Genomic DNA, 18035 nt, shown 5'->3' on the forward strand with positions numbered 1-18035 from the left:
GGAGTGTTGAAAAATGTAATCTGTCACACACATTTGCACAAGAGAGCCAAAAATATTACAAAGGCTTTATTTTGTGAGCCAGAAATGCAGGACATAATATATTCCCCCTTATTGTGCTAACAGCGTCTGCTTGTCTTATGTGCTGGAACAATCCCAGCAAAGTTGTCAATATATGCAAATGACTCAATTGTCCTGATAAAAGCCAAAATACCTGTTTGTCAGCTGTATGGAAGGACTCATTCTGTAAATAATCCATATCACATTGTAAATTCAGTATTTGGTATTACCCATATGACTCCAGCTTATCACAGATTTCACAGTCTAGTCATGTGGAAATGAACTGTATCTTTATGCTGTTTGCTTTCCATTGGGAAGTTTTACTATTGATTTTATGCACTTAGATGAGTTTTCATGCTTCTTTCATGCTTTGTTTTACAAGCCCTATGATAAAATGTGTACTTTGTACACTATCTTTTCTGTAGAAAGATGTGTGAACTCCAAAGATGCACAAGGTTTTGATGGAAAACACCATACAAGGTTCATGTAGGAGTAGAATATGCACTGATGTAAGTTACAAGAACCTCTGTACAGTGCTGAGGAATATTATTATCTACATCATGAGATAAATTGAGAGATTTTATTGACTGGTCACTAATATTCAGGTTAATATTCCTGTGGCAGAGATGTAAATACTGTATGTTACTACACTGTGCTTCTAAATGGAGCATATGGGAGCTATGTCATACACTGCAGCGATGGGACTAGTTATGCCTGTGGCTATAAAAACTCTCCTTCTAGTGTGTTTGTTTATCTTAGTGGCCACATACTTCAGATGGCGTTAGACATATGATAGCTATCAATGGGAAGATTGTTTAGACGGACGTATAATATCTATGTCCCCTTTGACATCCCCATACTGTTCTAAATATGTTGCACATTATTGTTATAGTCTGCTGCTCCACTGCACTGGGCTGTTTCCAATGGTAGTCCAATGCAACTTCCTAGTGTATAACAATGAGGCTTAGAACTGTTAGCTAAAGAATTCTTTTAAAGGGGTTATCTAGGTATAAAAAGTTGCTTATGGCCGGGCTGGGGCGGGCTATTTAAAAATAATAAACGTGTACTTACCTCCTCTGTTGCCGCTGATGTCCCGCGCCGCGGTCCGTTTGATCCGTGCCCCTGTTTGTTTACAGGGGCACAGAAGCCGTGCACAGGGAGCTTCTGGTTTGCGTTGTGGCCGGCTCCTCCCATCCATCCATATCTGACAGCGTTGTAAGCTGCCGGCCGTAAGGTACCTGTGTTCCCCTGTAAACAAACCGGCGCACAGAGAAGACCGGCAGCGGGACATCAGTAGAGCCGGAGGAGGTAAGTACATGTTTATTATTTTTAAATAGCCCTCCCCAGCCCGGAACTAAGTAAATTTTTATACCCGGATAACCCGTTTAAGATATTATGATATTTTATTCTTCATTAGGGTTTTCATTTCACATTGCACACTCTATATGAAGTAGTATATGAGAGAAGAAACTAAACTTCTTGCCTTTGCAGGTGTACAGAGTCTTAAAACCTATGCATGCTCTGCTGAGGATAACTGGCTATGATTCCAGGGTGGTAAAAGGGGTTATCTGGGTTTTTTCCATGCCACAAGACTTCTTAAAAGTCGGGTATTGATGCATAAACCCTTTTTAAAAGGGTTATCCGGGTTTTAAAAATTACTGAGGGCAGGGCTGGGAGGGCTATTTAAAAATAATAAACATGTACTTACCTCGTCCGGCGCCGCTGATGTCCCGCGCCGTGGCTGGTCTTCTCTGTGCACTGGCCGGAAGCTCCCATCTAACACCATCTCCCAGTGCTTACAATGCTGAGAGATAGGGACGGATGGGAGGAGCCGGCCACATCGCTGACCAGAAGCTCCCTGTGAGTGGCTTCTGTGCCCCTGTAAACAAACAGGGGCACGGATCGAAGGGACCGCGGCGCGGGACATCGGCGGCGCCGGAGGAGGTAAGAACAGTAATTTTTAGAACCTGGATAACCCCTTTAAAAAGGGTTTATGCATCAATACCCCACTTTTAGGAAGTCTTGTGACATGGCAAGAGATAATTAGATGACCAGTAATTCCCTTCTGAAAGAAAAAGACACCCAACTGTAGACAGCACTATTCTGATGTTAAGGCAGCACTGGAGACACAGTGTTCTTTTTTTTTAAGAAATATTTTACTATAACTGCACAACTTCAGCAATGAGAAAGACGATGGGGGAGATTTATCAAAAGTGTCTGAGGAAAAACTGTTCTAGTTGCCCATGGCAACCACTCAGAGCTCAGCTTTCATTTTATAAACCGTTGTGGTATGAGGGGTTGAGAGAGACATTTGCTGTGTGTGACTTGCTGAAGAGAATTCCTGAGGGAGGGGGGTGAGGGGTTGAGAGAGACATTGGCTGTGTGTGACTTGCTGAAGAGAAATCCTTAAAAGAAGCTGGAATGAGGAAGTTGGGCAAAGTTGCACACAGCCAACTCTCATTTGCCACTCCCTCATGAACTCTCTTCAAAGAGTCAAACACATCTCTTAACTTGACCCTTGTGACTCGGCGAGTCTCCGGGCGAGGTCCCAGTAACTTTTTTGGAAAATGATTTTAGCTATATCTGAGCTAGATATGAATACTTCTGTGGGGACCTGTCATTAGGTTTAATGGTGAAAACCTGATGACTGGTTCCCTTTAATTGGACACAGTAGTATAAGGGGCATCACACTGATAAATGTGGTCCCTCCACCTTCTAGTATCAAGCCCCCATAGCCAGTAGTTTCCCCACTCATGAGAGAGCTGAGGGGTTTCCACAGCCCCTTGTACTGAGGCATGTACATACCGCTGCTGCAGGGTGACTACGTGCCGGTATGTGCACATGTGGCGCAGACTACTACCTCATAGCAGGGCACAGTTACATCAGCTCGCTAGGAGGAGGAGGAGGATGTTCTGGAAGGAGGTGTCTAGCCTCATCCTCCAAATCTGAGTCATGGTGTGGGTGAGGTGCAGGGTCTGGGGGCCTGGCACTCGGCGACCAATGGCAGGAGTACCGGCAGTTCTGTGGGGGGAGGAGGGCAGACACCATGCCACACCATGTGGGCGCTGGCAGTCGCCTCTAACAGGATGTAACACACGTAGCGGCAAACAAGACCTTTGGTCCAATTCACCACCCCAAACCGGTCTGGCGTTGTCCTGCCCCCCTCGTGGTGTCCCTACCCCCAGTCCCTCCCTGGACAGTGTATCCCCACACCTCCCCCTGCTCCTCATCCTGCAGGATCTCACCGACCTCCGGCTGTCCGACTCCTGCCGCTGCTGCCAACATGCCCTCCTTCTCCGTGCGCGTGCTGGGGTAAGTCAGAAGAGGGCATAAAGTTACTAGGTCCAAGGTGATACCTCCATATCACTAATGTACTGAGTCACAGCTAGAGGGACCGAACCGGGATCATAACGTGAAGGTCAGACACTATGCTGGATGGAGAATGGACCTGACAGCTTTATGATTCTATATGATAGGTACATGGTCAGTACTATATGATAGGTACATGGTCAGTACTATATGATAGGTACATGGTCAGTACTATATGATAGGTAAATGGTCAGTACTATATGATAGGTACATGGTCAGTACTATATGATAGGTACATGGTCAGTACTATAGGATAGGTACATGGTCAGTACTATATGATAGGTACATGGTCAGTACTATATGATAGGTACATGGTCAGTACTATAGGATAGGTACATGGTCAGTACTATATGATAGGTACATGGTCAGTACTATAGGATAGGTACATGGTCAGTACTATATGATAGGTACATGGTCAGTACTATATGATAGGTACATGGTCAGTACTATATGATAGGTAAATGGTCAGTACTATATGATAGGTACATGGTCAGTACTATATGATAGGTACGTGGTCAGTACTATATGATAGGTACATGGTCAGTACTATATGATAGGTGCATGGTCAGTACTATATGATAGGTACATAGTCAGTACTATATGATAGGTGCATGGTCAGTACTATATGATAGGTGCATGGTCAGTACTATATGATAGGTACATAGTCAGTACTATATGATAGGTGCATGGTCAGTACTATATGATAGGTACATGGTCAGTGCTATATGATAGGTACATGGTCAGTACTATATGATAGGTACATGGTCAGTACTATATGATAGGTACATGGTCAGTGCTATATGATAGGTACATGGTCAGTACTATAGGATAGGTACATGGTCAGTACTATATGATAGGTACATGGTCAGTACTATATGATAGGTACATGGTCAGTACTATAGGATAGGTACATGGTCAGTACTATAGGATAGGTACATGGTCAGTACTATATGATAGGTGCATGGTCAGTACTATATATGATCAGGACTGGTTCATTTATAAGATGGAAACATAATTAGAACAGGCTTATTCATCTATGATAAGTATATCATCAATAATTGGATAAGTTGTATATATGATGTGGATATGATCAGAACAGCATCAGTATATCTAGGACAGGCACAGTAGTATCAGGTGAGGGTCAAATGTCATGTTATTCTGGAATCTTACAGTAAGATTGGGGTATGAAATAACTGATGACCAAGGCAGGATCATCAATACTGAGCTAGTATAAGACATAGTTTCATGCTCAGCACTGGATTATTATATGACATTGCATCACCTACCCCTGCACATGATATATGATCAGACACAGAAAGCCTCAGGAAAATACTTGTAGTCTATGTGGTGCAAAAGACTAGATAGGAACAGTAATAGTCTGTAACAGGAAAGAATTCAGAGGCAGCTATCCAGGATGGATCTGTAGGACAGAGAGGGTTAGAATTATATGTACACATATAAAGTTACATTCAGCACACATGCCACTATGTAAGCCATTGGAGGCTGCTAGCACTTCCTGTTGTTGTTGTGGGGACCTTAGGGCTTGTGTCAGCAGAAGGCAAACCTGGGCACATGCCAGAGCCTCATTATAAGAGATGAAACACTTATCAGTACATAGTGGATGATTAGACTAAAGATAAGGAATAACCAAAAAAAACAGAGCCTACAGGGCCTGGGGTGGGTCATTGCAATGTGGGTGAACATACATCTCGATTGTGGAATTGAGGTTGACTCTTTAACCCCATGACATAAACATGGTCAAGCATATATGGAGCTAGTCCTGGGTTAACAATCCTAGGTGTAAGGGCATCCTTAAATAGGGCAGTATATACACCGCTTAGATATAAATGTGAATAACAACACACATCGTTAACATTGGGAGGCCGGAACTACCGTTACAAAATGACTACAGATTTTCTGGCTCTTATTTTGGCTCTTTGCAAAATGATACAACACCAATATACTTTGCATGCCATCGTTTTAGTGCTTGGCACTTATAACATTTATTTAACCCCTAACACCCCTTAGTGTCTGTCTGCAGGGAGGTCATATCAGAGTAATGTGTACTAAGCTAACACTGGAGCTCCTATCATTCATTGCTTTGTACACCAAGGTACACTAGCAGTACAGAGCGTCTAAAATCAAAAATTGCTTTCCAATGTATCCTCTTTTTATAATTTATTTTCAACACTTCTGTGCAGCATTGAATTTTTCAGCGTTGTTTTCGCAATTTCAAAAGGAAACAAACAGTAAAAGAGTAATTTAGGATTTTTGGCACCAATTATATTTGTTTTTCTTCTTCTGAGTAATCAATGTAAATATTTTTGGTTTTCTACTGTCAGATGAATGGTTCCAGACTGTCTGCTACAGCCCAGGACTACTTATCTTATAGTAGTGAACCTAATTAGCATAGTTAGTTAGCAGGATAGCTTAAGTAAGAAATATGCTAATTTGAATCTATACTGTCAGATGGATGTCTAGGGCTGGAGATTAGCCGATTCTAACTGCTTGCAAACAGTAACAAGAACCAGGTGAACAATGCATAACATGTGGTAAGCTTTTAGGTATAAATTAATCTGCACACTCCCGCTGTGCTTGAATTGTATTTATCAATGCAATTCAGATGCAGCATATGAATGGCTTCAAAGGATTGAAAAAATTAATTTAAGAGCAGCGGCATCATGGCAATATGAAAAATAAATTGTACCTGACCTCTTTATTCCAGTCTAAGACCTGCAATTGGCTAGTAGTAAGCTTCCCTTAAATGGCACTTCACAGGAAAACAACAGAACAGAACATGTTGTATAAAGCTGCTTTGAAATTAAGTTGGACATTTATAAAAGAAAAACCGCTGTGCCCATATATACATGATAAAAATCTTATTCCTGTGCAGTTCCCATATATACAGAATAGGAGTAATAGTACTGTGCCCATACATTTAAAATAATAGTGTTACTCATCATAAAGTGCTGTGCAAAACTATATAGCACAGGAGGAGTAATTCTGTACTGTGTGCAGGGCCGGCGCCAGCACTGGTCATACCCAGGCAAGTCCCGGAGCCCATAGCTGCTTTGGGGGGGCACATAAGGCTGTACTTAAGGAATCCATGGGGGTGAGGGGGCTGTATCTAATGAATCTATAGGGGGGGAGGGGGGTTTTATTTAAAATAACCATGAGAGGGCTGTTTGGGATGATGAATTAGGGAATATTTTAGGGAACTGTATTAGTTTCTGAATTTTTAATGCAGCCATGTGAGTTCACTGCAAAGGGGCCCACTGAGGCTCTGTCGCCCAGGGGCCTAATGAAACCTGGAGCCGACCCATATTATAAATATTACTTAAAAGGGGAGTAGTAATTCTCCCATATTGTATATGCAGGATAGGAGGAGTAGTACTTTGATGTTCCCATATTATATGTACATGATAGGAGGAGTAGTACTTTGATGTGCCCACATTATATATGCAGGATAGGAGGAGTAGTACTTTGATGTGCCCAAATTATATATGAAGGATTGGAGGAGTAGTACTTTGATGTGCCAGTATTATATATGCAGGATAGGAGGAGTAGTACTGTGATGTACCCATATTATATGTATGCAGGATATCAGGTTATATGTTCAGATCTTCCAAAATAGTTTCAGGCTATATGGATATGACTCACTTCCTTAGAAATGTATCTGTTCCTTCTAAGATTCTGATTTATTAGCAGTATATTTTGAGACAGGCGCTTAGTAGGTAAATGCTGAATACATGTTTATCCTGTGTGTCTGCATATCTTGGCGATGACCTTAGAACTTTGTACGTGGTGTTTATCAAGTGCTGGGGTTGAAGGTTACAGAGGTGGAGTAATATAATTGCAGAGTTTAGCAAACCAAGATGCATAGGGAATATTCAGGGAATAGATGACTCTGCAGTTACTATACCCTGAAACTTTGAGGTACTAAGTAAAAAACAACCTTCTAGTAGATATAGGTAACAACTTTAATCTTGTTCTTCTGGGTTGTTCCTTAATTAAATAAATCATATAGAACAGGTCAAAAAGAGTACTGCATGACTACATCAAGATAAAAAACTAAATCCAATACGTTAGCTTTAAAGGAAACCTACCACTTGAAGAGGCAGATATAAGGGGGAACTACTGAGCACCAGCTCAGAGTGAGCTGGTGCCGGGGCTTAGTTTCGTTAGTGTTTTAAACCGCTGTATCGCGGTTTAAAACACTTTTTAAACTTTATAGCCGAAGCTGCTTCGGCGCAGGGAGGTACGCGCTCGGCGCACCATGCGCGCGACCGTGCCCGCGGCTCTCATTCACTTCCTATGTAGCCGCGTGCATGGTCGCGCGCATGGTGCGTCGAGCGCGTACCTCCCTGCGCCGAAGCAGCTTCGGCCATAAAGTTTAAAAAGTGTTTTAAACCGCAATGCTGTGGTTTAAAACACTAACAAAACTAAGCTCTGGCACCAGCTCACCCTGAGCTGGTGCTCGGTAGTTCCCCCTTATATCTGCCTCTTCAAGTGGTAGGTTTCCTTTAAACTGGTATTGTGTATGTTGTACACCTAGAGGAAGTATGATTTTTCAAAGACATGTATTTTTTTTATTCTAGTATACTATAAACCCATTTAATAAACCCATAAAACCATTTCTATTTTTAGGCTTAGAATTTAGTATTTAGCGATTTGGTCAACAGTTGCCAGTATCTGATAGGGCCATCCCCTTGACTGGCGCTAAGCATAGACCTAGCAAAGACATGAATGGATTAAAAAAGTAGTTTGTTCTTTGTTGTTTTTGTAAATTGTTTTAAAAAAAAAACATATATCAATCTGTTTAGCACCACATGCTCTAACATAATTCTTGCAGATTACTTTTTAATCCCCTTCATTACCGAGGGTCATAGGTGCCTGGTTCCAGTCAATTTGTGCAATCTATTGTAGACCTTTTTAAATGATGATATCTTAACATATCATAAGAATTTCTACTGTGTTTTTTCCATGATATGTTAGACTTTAAATTGATAGAACAATTGTATTAATAAAAATTTTTATAGAATGAGCAAAAGCAAAAAATTCAATTTTTCCCATATTTTTTTTTTAATAAGCGGTAAAATTGTAGAAACCTTTACCAAAATTCTAAATATGTAGAGTGTCAATCCATGACAATTTTCCAGGTTCAAAAACAGAGGGTGCATGTACTTTTGCTAATTGTCTTCTGCAACTCCGTCTGCACTTTGCCTTCAGCTGAGGTTAGATAAGAATCTCCCCTTTAGGCTTCCTTCGGACTATAGTGTGCTTGCCTGGGTGCGCTGGTCATCCCTTCCCTCTCCATAGAGAAGCGCAGGTTCTGCAGGAGGGAACCACAGACCACTTCTCAGTACCAATGCTTTCTGGCTGATGCTTTGGTCAATTTTGAATGTTAGTGGTGCTTTCAAACTCGTGGTAGCATGAAACAGACTTTACAACCCACACAAGTGGCTCAGGTAGTGCAGCTCATCCAGGATGGCACATCAATGCAAGCTGTGGCAAGAAGGTTTTGCGGTTTCTGTCAACGTAGTGCCCAGCGGCTGGAGGCGCTATCAGAAGACAGGAGGGGGCCGTAGGAGGGGAACAACCCAGCAGCAGGACCGTTAGCTTGACCTTTTTGCAAGGAGGAACAGGAGGAGCACTGCCAAAATGACCTCCAGCAGGCCACAAATGTGCATGTGTCTGCACGAATGGTTAGAAAACTACTCCATTAGGATGGTATGAGGGCCCGACGTCCATAAATGAGGGTTGTGGTCACAGCCCATACCATACAGGACGCTTGGCATTTGCCAGAGAACACCAGGATTCACCACTTGCGCCCTGTGCTCTTCACATATAAAAAGAGGTTCACACTGAGGACATGTGACAGACATGACAAAGTCTGGAGATGCCATGGAGAGCGATCTGTTGCCTGCAACAGCTTTAAGCATGACTGGTTTGACCATGGGTCAATAATGGTGTAGGGTGGCCTTTCTTTGGAAGGCCCCACAGCCCTCCGTTTGATCACCAGAGGTAGCCTGACTGCCATTAAGTACCAAGATGAGATCCTTAGACCCCTTGTGAGACCAAATGTTGGTTTGGTTGGCCTTTGGTTTCTCCTAACACAGGACAGTGCTAGACCTCATGTGGATGGAGTGTGTCAGCAGTTCCTGCAAGATGAAGGCACTGAAGCTATAGACTGGCCTGCTTGTTCCCCAGACCTGAATCTGATTGAACAAATCTGGGATATTATGTCTTGCTCCATCCACCAACGTCACATTGCCACCACAGACTGTCCAGGAGTTGGCGGATGCTTTAGGAGAAGATCCCACAGGAGACCAACTGCAACCTCATCAGGAGCATCAGGAGTCGTAGGGAGGTCATACAGGCATGTGGTGGACACAAACAATACTGAGCCTCATTTTGATTTGTTTTAATGACATTAGATCAAAGTTGGATAAGCCTATAGTGTGTTTTTCCACTTTAATTTTAGGGGTTACTCCAAATCCAGGCCTCCATTGGTTAAAAAATGTGATTTCCATTGATGATTCACATTCAAGCACATTCAACTTTGTACAGAACAAAATATTCAATGTTATTTGAGTGTTCCCTTTATTAATTTGAGCAATGATTGATATCAGGATTGTGTTTCTAGGTGAAACAGAACTGGAGATATCCACCTTTAAATTTATAGTTGGGAGTCCAGATATGTACTTAAAAATCTTTTACTGTAAATTTAACAGTGGAAAGATCCAGTTCCTGACACTGTGTGACTCGGTGCCATTGTTCAGGAGATATGACCATTTAAATTATGCCACTGTCTTGATGTATACATTATATATGAGCTATCTGCATGGAGCATGGGCAGATAAGACACGTTTAGCCGTATGGCAGTCTTGACGGGGTTAAGGTAACTGCTTTGGCAATAAAATATAATTTTCAATTAATCATTTATAGGTAAGAATTTCCTGTGTTCAGCAGGGTTGACCAGACATTGATTTATTTTACTCTTTGGCTTCAAAGCAGGTTGAAAACCCATTATGGCCACATCTATGCTTGAACAAACATATATATGACATATCATTACTTATGATGTATATGAGGAGTTATAAGTTATAGCAAGCTTTTATTTGTTAATTTAAAACTTGTTAATTGTTATTTTTATTCTTTGCACAGGCCATGCTCCAGAGCTGTTAAGGCATGGGTGAAGTCACAGCAAGTAAGCAGCCGAAAAGCACATGCTCTGCAGGCCCTGAGTAAGCAAATAGAGCGTCTTCCTCCTGGTGTCCGAGAATTTGTGATACGAGGAGCTGAATTGTGTGAGCCTTCAAACATCCATATATGTGATGGCACTGCTTCGGAAAATGACACCATCCTGACTGTTTTACAGCAAGAGGGTATGATAAAGAAACTGCACAAGTACCCAAACTGGTGAGTAAGATTAGCTTGCAAACAGTGTTTCTGAATCCCCATGATATTCTAATAGCACATTCCCCATGGCTTTACCAATTGCACTGCCCATTACTCTTTAGCTCTGCTTTACTATACTGCCTGCATGTGTACTATAGTTTATTGCTAATTTACTCCTCTTTATGTGCCCTTCTGCTTTATTTTCTTATTCATCCTCCAGCTGGTTGGCTAGAACTGATCCAAAGGATGTGGCTCGAGTTGAGAGTAAGACCGTTATAGTAACTACAAACCAGCGGGATACTGTTCCAATTCCCACAGATGGAGCCAAGGGGCAGCTTGGTAACTGGATGTCCCCTGGAGATTTTGAGAGAGCAAAGAGTGATCGCTTCCCTGGTTGTATGAAAGGTTTGTAAACTACTATGGGTCTAACATTACAACCAGGCATTAATCGCTCTCTGTAGTTGGTGTAAATATATAAGTGATTATTTGTGTTAATGGATCATGGTTTGGCTTCTCTTTTCCCAGGTCGTACTATGTATGTATTGCCATTCAGCATGGGCCCAGTTGGTTCCCCATTATCTAAATATGGAGTACAGCTAACAGACTCTCCATATGTAGTGGCCAGTATGCGTATTATGACACGTATGGGCACCCCAGTTTTGGATGCTATAGGAGATGGCGACTTTGTGAAATGTCTACACTCTGTGGGGCAACCACTCCCCTTAAAGGGTAAGAATATTCTTATAGTACTAATTATTTCACTCTGCAAATGCAGTATACAGATCAAATAACTAAAGATACCCAATTTATGTCTTCTGTGCAGCCCCCCTGGTGAACTCATGGCCTTGCAACCCTGAAAAGACACTTATTGCGCATGTTCCCGATAACAGGGAGATTGTCTCTTTTGGTAGTGGATACGGAGGAAATTCTCTCTTGGGAAAAAAATGCTTCGCTCTGCGCATAGCCTCCCGAATTGCCAAGGATGAGGGCTGGCTGGCTGAGCATATGCTGGTGAGAGAGGCGCTTTTGGCCCCCTGCATACTCTCTCCTGCACTTGACCCCCTGTCTTCTGTTTCCTGAGCCATCTTTTTCTGCTATATGTATATTATCTTGTTATGGGGTTTCTTTCGCACATTAGATTTTGGGTATCACAAACCCTGCTGGACGTAAAAGATACATCGCTGCTGCCTTCCCAAGTGCCTGTGGAAAAACAAACCTTGCAATGATGCGCCCATCGCTGCCTGGTTGGAAGGTACAATGTGTGGGAGATGACATTGCTTGGATGAAATTTGATAGTGAAGGTTTGTATTGTGCTATACATTCAATAAAATGAGTGTGGTGGGTAACCAACTACTGTATTAATGAAACCTTTTCCCTACAGGACGTCTTCGGGCTATTAACCCAGAAAACGGCTTCTTTGGTGTGGCTCCTGGAACCTCTGTAAAAACAAATCCCAATGCCCTGCATACAGTGGAGAAGAACACCGTCTTCACAAACGTGGGAGAGACTAGTGATGGAGGCGTCTACTGGGAAGGACTGGATCAAGATCTTCCACCTGGTGTGACTGTCACATCCTGGCTTGGAAAACCCTGGAAAAAAGGTAAGATAACTTCGCTACTATTTATATATATATATATATATATATATATATATATATATATGCATTGCTTCTTGACTTTTATAGTGTGTAAAACAAGTTTCTCTCTACAGGAGATAAAGATCCCTGTGCACACCCAAATTCACGTTTCTGCGCCCCTGCGGCTCAGTGTCCTATTATGGATGAAGCTTGGGAGTCACCAGAGGGTGTTCCCATAGATGCCATCATCTTTGGTGGTAGAAGACCTGAGGGTAAGGGATAGATACTTTATATCTGCTATAACAACTGCATTAGGATGCCATAATAATTCAGCAACAGTCTATCTATATATTATGTGTACCATGCCTGTCACTTAATCATTTTATGCAGAATTGATTTGGATAGGAGTGACAAAACTTTTTACTGTTAGCATTTCCAAGAATATGGTGATTTCCCAGCAGTCCCTTCTTTTTCATCGCCTTCTTTTTATATTTTTAGTTCTTTACCTTGTGCTAAAATGTGTAAAATATATGAGGTGTTGAAAGATTGTGACAAAAGACATTGAGATTCCTTGATAACCTCTCTTGATTATCAACCTCTCTTGCAGCCACCATCAACCCCTTGATTGTGCCTGCAAATAGCACAAAGTCATCCGCATGTGGCCTAAGTTTTATATTTTAAACTTATTTTTAATTGTGCTAGTCCCCCCCCACCCATATTGTAATGATATCCATTGTGAGATTTGTAGACCATTAATATTTATAGATTTAGCCTTTTAGAGCATGCATAAAATATATACAACAGATATCAGTCAAGGAGGAAAGCGGATAGCTGATACAGAGAGCTGTAACTTGAAGCTGCTGTATCCCAATGCAAAATCTGGATCAGGCTGCTTACTATAATGTATTATTCATTGTACTAGTCTTCTAATATATAGGGAACAGACACATTGGGGGTCATTTACTAAGGGCCCGATTCGCGTTTTCCCAACGTGTTACCTGAATATTTCCGTTTTGCGCCGATTTCCCCTGAATTGCTCCGGGATTTTGGCGCACGCAATCGTATTGTGGCGCATCGGCGCTGGCATGCACGCGACGGAAATCGGGGGGCGTGGCCAAACGAAAAACCGCCGCATTTAAAACAAAAAATTTGTTGCGGAGCTTGTACTTACCTTCACTCAGCCCGGCCCGTTGAACTCCAGCGCGTTCCGATGCTTTTCAGCGCAGCAGCGCCGCCTGGTGGACGGCGGAGGAACTACTTTAATGAATCCCGGCCGGACCCGAATCCAGCGCAGAGAACGCGCCGCTGGATCGCGAATGGACCGGGTAAGTAAATCTGCCCCATTATGGTCCTGGGGCTTCTAGGTCCCAGTTACAACCACATGGTCTGTACCACCTCAAGTTAAGCCCCTGGATAATAAACACATCCCCTGTATAAATAATAAACAAAGAAATCTATTTCCTAGGTGTCCCTTTGGTCTACGAGAGCTTCAACTGGAACCATGGCGTGTTTGTTGGAGCTGCTATGCGGTCTGAGGCTACTGCAGCGGCAGAACACAAAGGTTAGTATAGAACCAGTATATAACACCATAATGTCATGTCGTAAGGTAAATTTGTTTTATACTCTTAGGTAATAATGTTGTGCTCTATAAATTTTACTTAAATACCAATTTGTCACAAGTTGTACTAGTTTAATGTGGGTTTTATCATATAATTTGTGTAATCATTATTTTCCATTGTTGTGTCTTATAGGCAAAGTTATCATGCATGATCCTTTTGCAATGAGACCTTTCTTCGGATACAATTTTGGCCATTATCTTGCACACTGGCTGAGCCTTCAAAACAGGCCTGGACTTCATCTACCTAAAATCTTCCATGTCAACTGGTTCCGAAAAGATGACAAAGGACAGTTCTTATGGCCAGGTTTTGGAGAGAATTCTAGGGTACTAGATTGGATCTTCCGTAGGGTAGAAGGAGAGGAAAGTGCTCGGAAGACATCTATTGGCTATCTCCCTGCTGAGGGGGCATTGAATCTAGAAGGGCTAGGTGGAGTTGACACAAACCAGCTGTTTTCTCTCCCGAAAGGATTTTGGGAAAGAGAAGTACAAGAGGTGGGAAAATACTTGACTGAGCAAGTAAATGATGACTTGCCGCCACAAATTATGCAGGAGCTGAATGGCCTGGATAGCAGAGTGAAACAGATGTGAAGAGATAAAACAGAAGCCATAAACTAAAAAGCCATAAAAAGGGTGAGGTACAGTCCTCATTATTTATGGAGAATAAGTGCCTTATTTCACACTTCTATCACTTTAGCAAAAATGAAGCCACGTTAGGCATCAAAACCATGCACTACTTATAAAACTAGAATCCTGGCCAAATAATGAGAATATGAACTTTTCTTGTGTATGTTAAGTCAGCCTACACAGGAACTATAGCACAGATGGTCAATCCATCTTAACCGGCAAGGTTCCATTAGAGGTGACCTCAGGAATTTGTTGTTTTTATTTTTTTTAACCTGTCCATCTTTGTTTTTTTATTGCAAGTAAAGTCGGTTCTTTTTTCTCTTCGGTGTCATTATTTTGTTAACTATTAGTATCCATTTGCATCATGTGGAGACTTCCCCAAAGTAAACAATTCAAGTGCTTTAATAGAAAATTGCCCAGTGGTACAAGGAAGCAAAGAATGAGGTGATGATGTTATATTTAGAAAATGTTAAATGACTATTGCTATGAAGATAAGATTCTTAAATATACTCAGGATAACTAAATAACACATTCTCAAATTCAATGTTATTAACAAAAATACAACATTTCACAGATCAGTCCTGGTGTATACAATTTCGGTTGCCCCAGCATCCGACCATAAATCTTCTGACCATGGCCGAGCAGGTAAATTCTTCTCATGAATGGCTTCTCCGGTCTGCACACTGCATTGTGCTGTTTTGTTCCTGCCCTTCCCCCTCCATTATGAGACGAGATCAGACATAGACACTTCCGGCAAGCAGTGTGCATAGTTTACTCTACCAGCTACAGATAAGTTAAGGTCTTTACCAAGGGGAGGGAAGCATAGCAGACCTGACTGTGTGTTGTTATAGCTCATCTCTCTTTTTCTATGTGTCAGAAAGTAGTAGAATGTTCAGAAGCTAACTAAAAGTGTAGATAAACCGTGGGCCCTGATAATCTAAGCACTTTGTCAGCACACAGCATCTCACAGCACTAGAGGGATCATGAAGTTTCTGCTTAGCGAGCACTCCGGAATTTTACATTAACAATCACTGAGCTATAGGAGCTAAAACAGCAATAAAAATGAGTAAAATTGTAAAGTTAAGGGTTAAAATGTGCTTTATTGTGTAAACAACACTAGCGGATTAAAATTTGAGAACTTTCTTTCATGGCCAAACCCCTTAAGTCCTTCATAATGTCATTCAGCTATTCATTCATTTGGAGGGAAGTTGGTTGCTGTTGTTTCCACAACAGATAGATATGAATTCCAGCATTGTCAAGTGTAGAAAAAAGAAACTTACTAAGCTTCTCATACCTGTAACTTTTCTGATATCCAAACAAATCAATCAATCAGCCTGATATTGTAGCATATGCGATTTTGACAGGTCTCTATCATTATGTTGTAGGTTTGGATTAGCTGTAGGACAGGGCCAAGTGGATGACAATCCCCATTATGAGCTACAAGGATGAATAGAGAAAATTACTAGTCCTCATATGTTGGCACACTAACTTACTACATGATAACTTTTACCTCTTGTCCCTGCTACTTCACTATGTAACAACAGGTTTTGGATTGGCACTGGCTACTGGATGTCACAAAAAGGGCCCTTTTTATTACAATGCCATAATCAATTCCTACCCTGTTAAATTGTTCAAATATAAAGTCAAATGAAAAATTTAGATTGATCCCACTGTTTTGGAGCCACAGTGGCCGTGTTTGCCAACCACCAAGAAAGAAATAGAAAGTTACTGTATAGATGGTACATGACTCCTGAAAAAACTCTAGGGGTTTACAACACACCCACTATTTATTGGAGACGTGATTAACTAGGGTTAACCTAACATACTTGCTGGGATTGCATGCTTATCCAAAATATTTGGGCAAGGATAGCCCGACTGCTTTTGCATGTCTGTAGATTCCCCAGGATTCTTGGTGCTCCCTGAGCTCTTTTTGCATCAAATATATTCTCATTTCCACTGAAAAACATTTTATTATTCTCATTCATTGTAACTAGTTCAAAGATTTCAAAGTATTGGAACTTATAGTATAGTACTTATTTGATCAAAATAATCAACAAAAGGAATCAACCACAATTTCTTACATAAATGGATGATTGCCCTCTCACTAAATGAAGGTAATGTATGTCTGAACAAATGGGGTGCCTGGTTTACCAGAGCTTACAATTTAGGAATACTGAAAGCTGCAGACCAATTATTGGTGTCATTGTTGAGTATTTGTGAATCACTGACATTAAAAGTGTTATCAAATATTCCATCTTAAAACTATAATAATCTATATTTATATAGCGCTGTCATATTCAATAGCGCTTTACAAATAATATACAAATAAAATAAGATATTATAGATTGCAAAAAATTATATGGAACAATGGGAGTGAGGGCCCTGCTCGCAAGAGCTCACAGTCCGTGGAAAACCAGGGACGTTGCTAGTGCCGTAAAAGATTCGGGGCATGGACCTGCATATACATATGTATTGAATTTTCAGTGGTAAGCATTCCTGTACATAACGCCCCTTAAATGAGCTTCCATGTAAACCAACTGAAAATACTGTAGAAATCCCTACCTATTCTATCCAGTGCCTGCAGGATATGTGTCCTCGGACTGTAGTTGTTCTCTGTCTTCTCCATTAGGTCCGGCATCACTATGTCTCCTCTTCAGCCATATGTCCTCCCTGTGGAGTTTACCACTCAGACATTTTATGTTCCTCATTGTTCCTGCATCTTGGTCCTCTAATGCTGTTATTCTGCTGCTACCCCTAATAACCCCTGTAATACGATTTAACGTAAAATTCAAAATTTATCATGCCTGCAATTGTAGCAATGTATATTATACTGTCCTAACTTTCCCCCACCCCCAAATCACCCTTTAAGAATGACCCATATATAAACTACTTATTCTGGTTTCCACATATGACATTGTTCCCATTGTGGCCCCCATAACTGCTCCTCCACAATACATGGGCCCCATGCATACATTACAACTCCAGCATTGTGCCACCCACCTTATAATGTTCCCTAATTGTGGCCTAACATCTGCTTAACCCCCTTCAATGTGACCCCCTCAGTGACCCTAGACTTAATGCTCCACAACTTTGGCCCATTTCTAATAATGTGCAGTGCAAGGGGATACCAAATAATATGCACGCTAAATAATACTCACCTGCCTTCCTTCCTGCTTCTCCTTTTCTTGCCTGTGTGCGGGACATGACGCGGTGTTGTCACCATAGCATGCCTCCTGCTCTGTCACTGTAGTCAGCTCTTGAAAGCAGGAGACACGGTGTAATGACATCAAAGTCTCTCCTTCAATCTATAGTGAAGGAAAGAGCTGACAGCTCCGTTGTCCACTGCAGTACTCACCTTTATCTGCGTCCAGAGAGGAAGCAGAGAGTGGG

The 18035-nt window shown here is 41.6% G+C and overlaps 1 protein-coding gene across 1 annotated transcript; it reads left to right on the plus strand.

Annotated features, from left to right (window-relative positions):
- The first annotated feature begins 3125 nt into the window (after positions 1 to 3125).
- On the plus strand, positions 3126 to 14964 carry PCK2 (phosphoenolpyruvate carboxykinase 2, mitochondrial). Its single transcript, XM_072150722.1, has 10 exons — positions 3126 to 3369; positions 10594 to 10848; positions 11048 to 11232; positions 11353 to 11556; positions 11651 to 11838; positions 11966 to 12128; positions 12209 to 12427; positions 12538 to 12675; positions 13869 to 13964; positions 14155 to 14964. The coding sequence occupies exons 1-10, from the start codon at positions 3341 to 3343 to the stop codon at positions 14607 to 14609; spliced, it is 1932 nt and encodes a 643-aa protein (XP_072006823.1). The 5' UTR covers positions 3126 to 3340; the 3' UTR covers positions 14610 to 14964.
- The last annotated feature ends 3071 nt before the right edge of the window (positions 14965 to 18035 follow it).

The sequence above is a fragment of the Engystomops pustulosus genome, chromosome 1, assembly GCF_040894005.1.
Source record: "Engystomops pustulosus chromosome 1, aEngPut4.maternal, whole genome shotgun sequence".
NCBI lineage: Eukaryota > Metazoa > Chordata > Amphibia > Anura > Leptodactylidae > Engystomops > Engystomops pustulosus.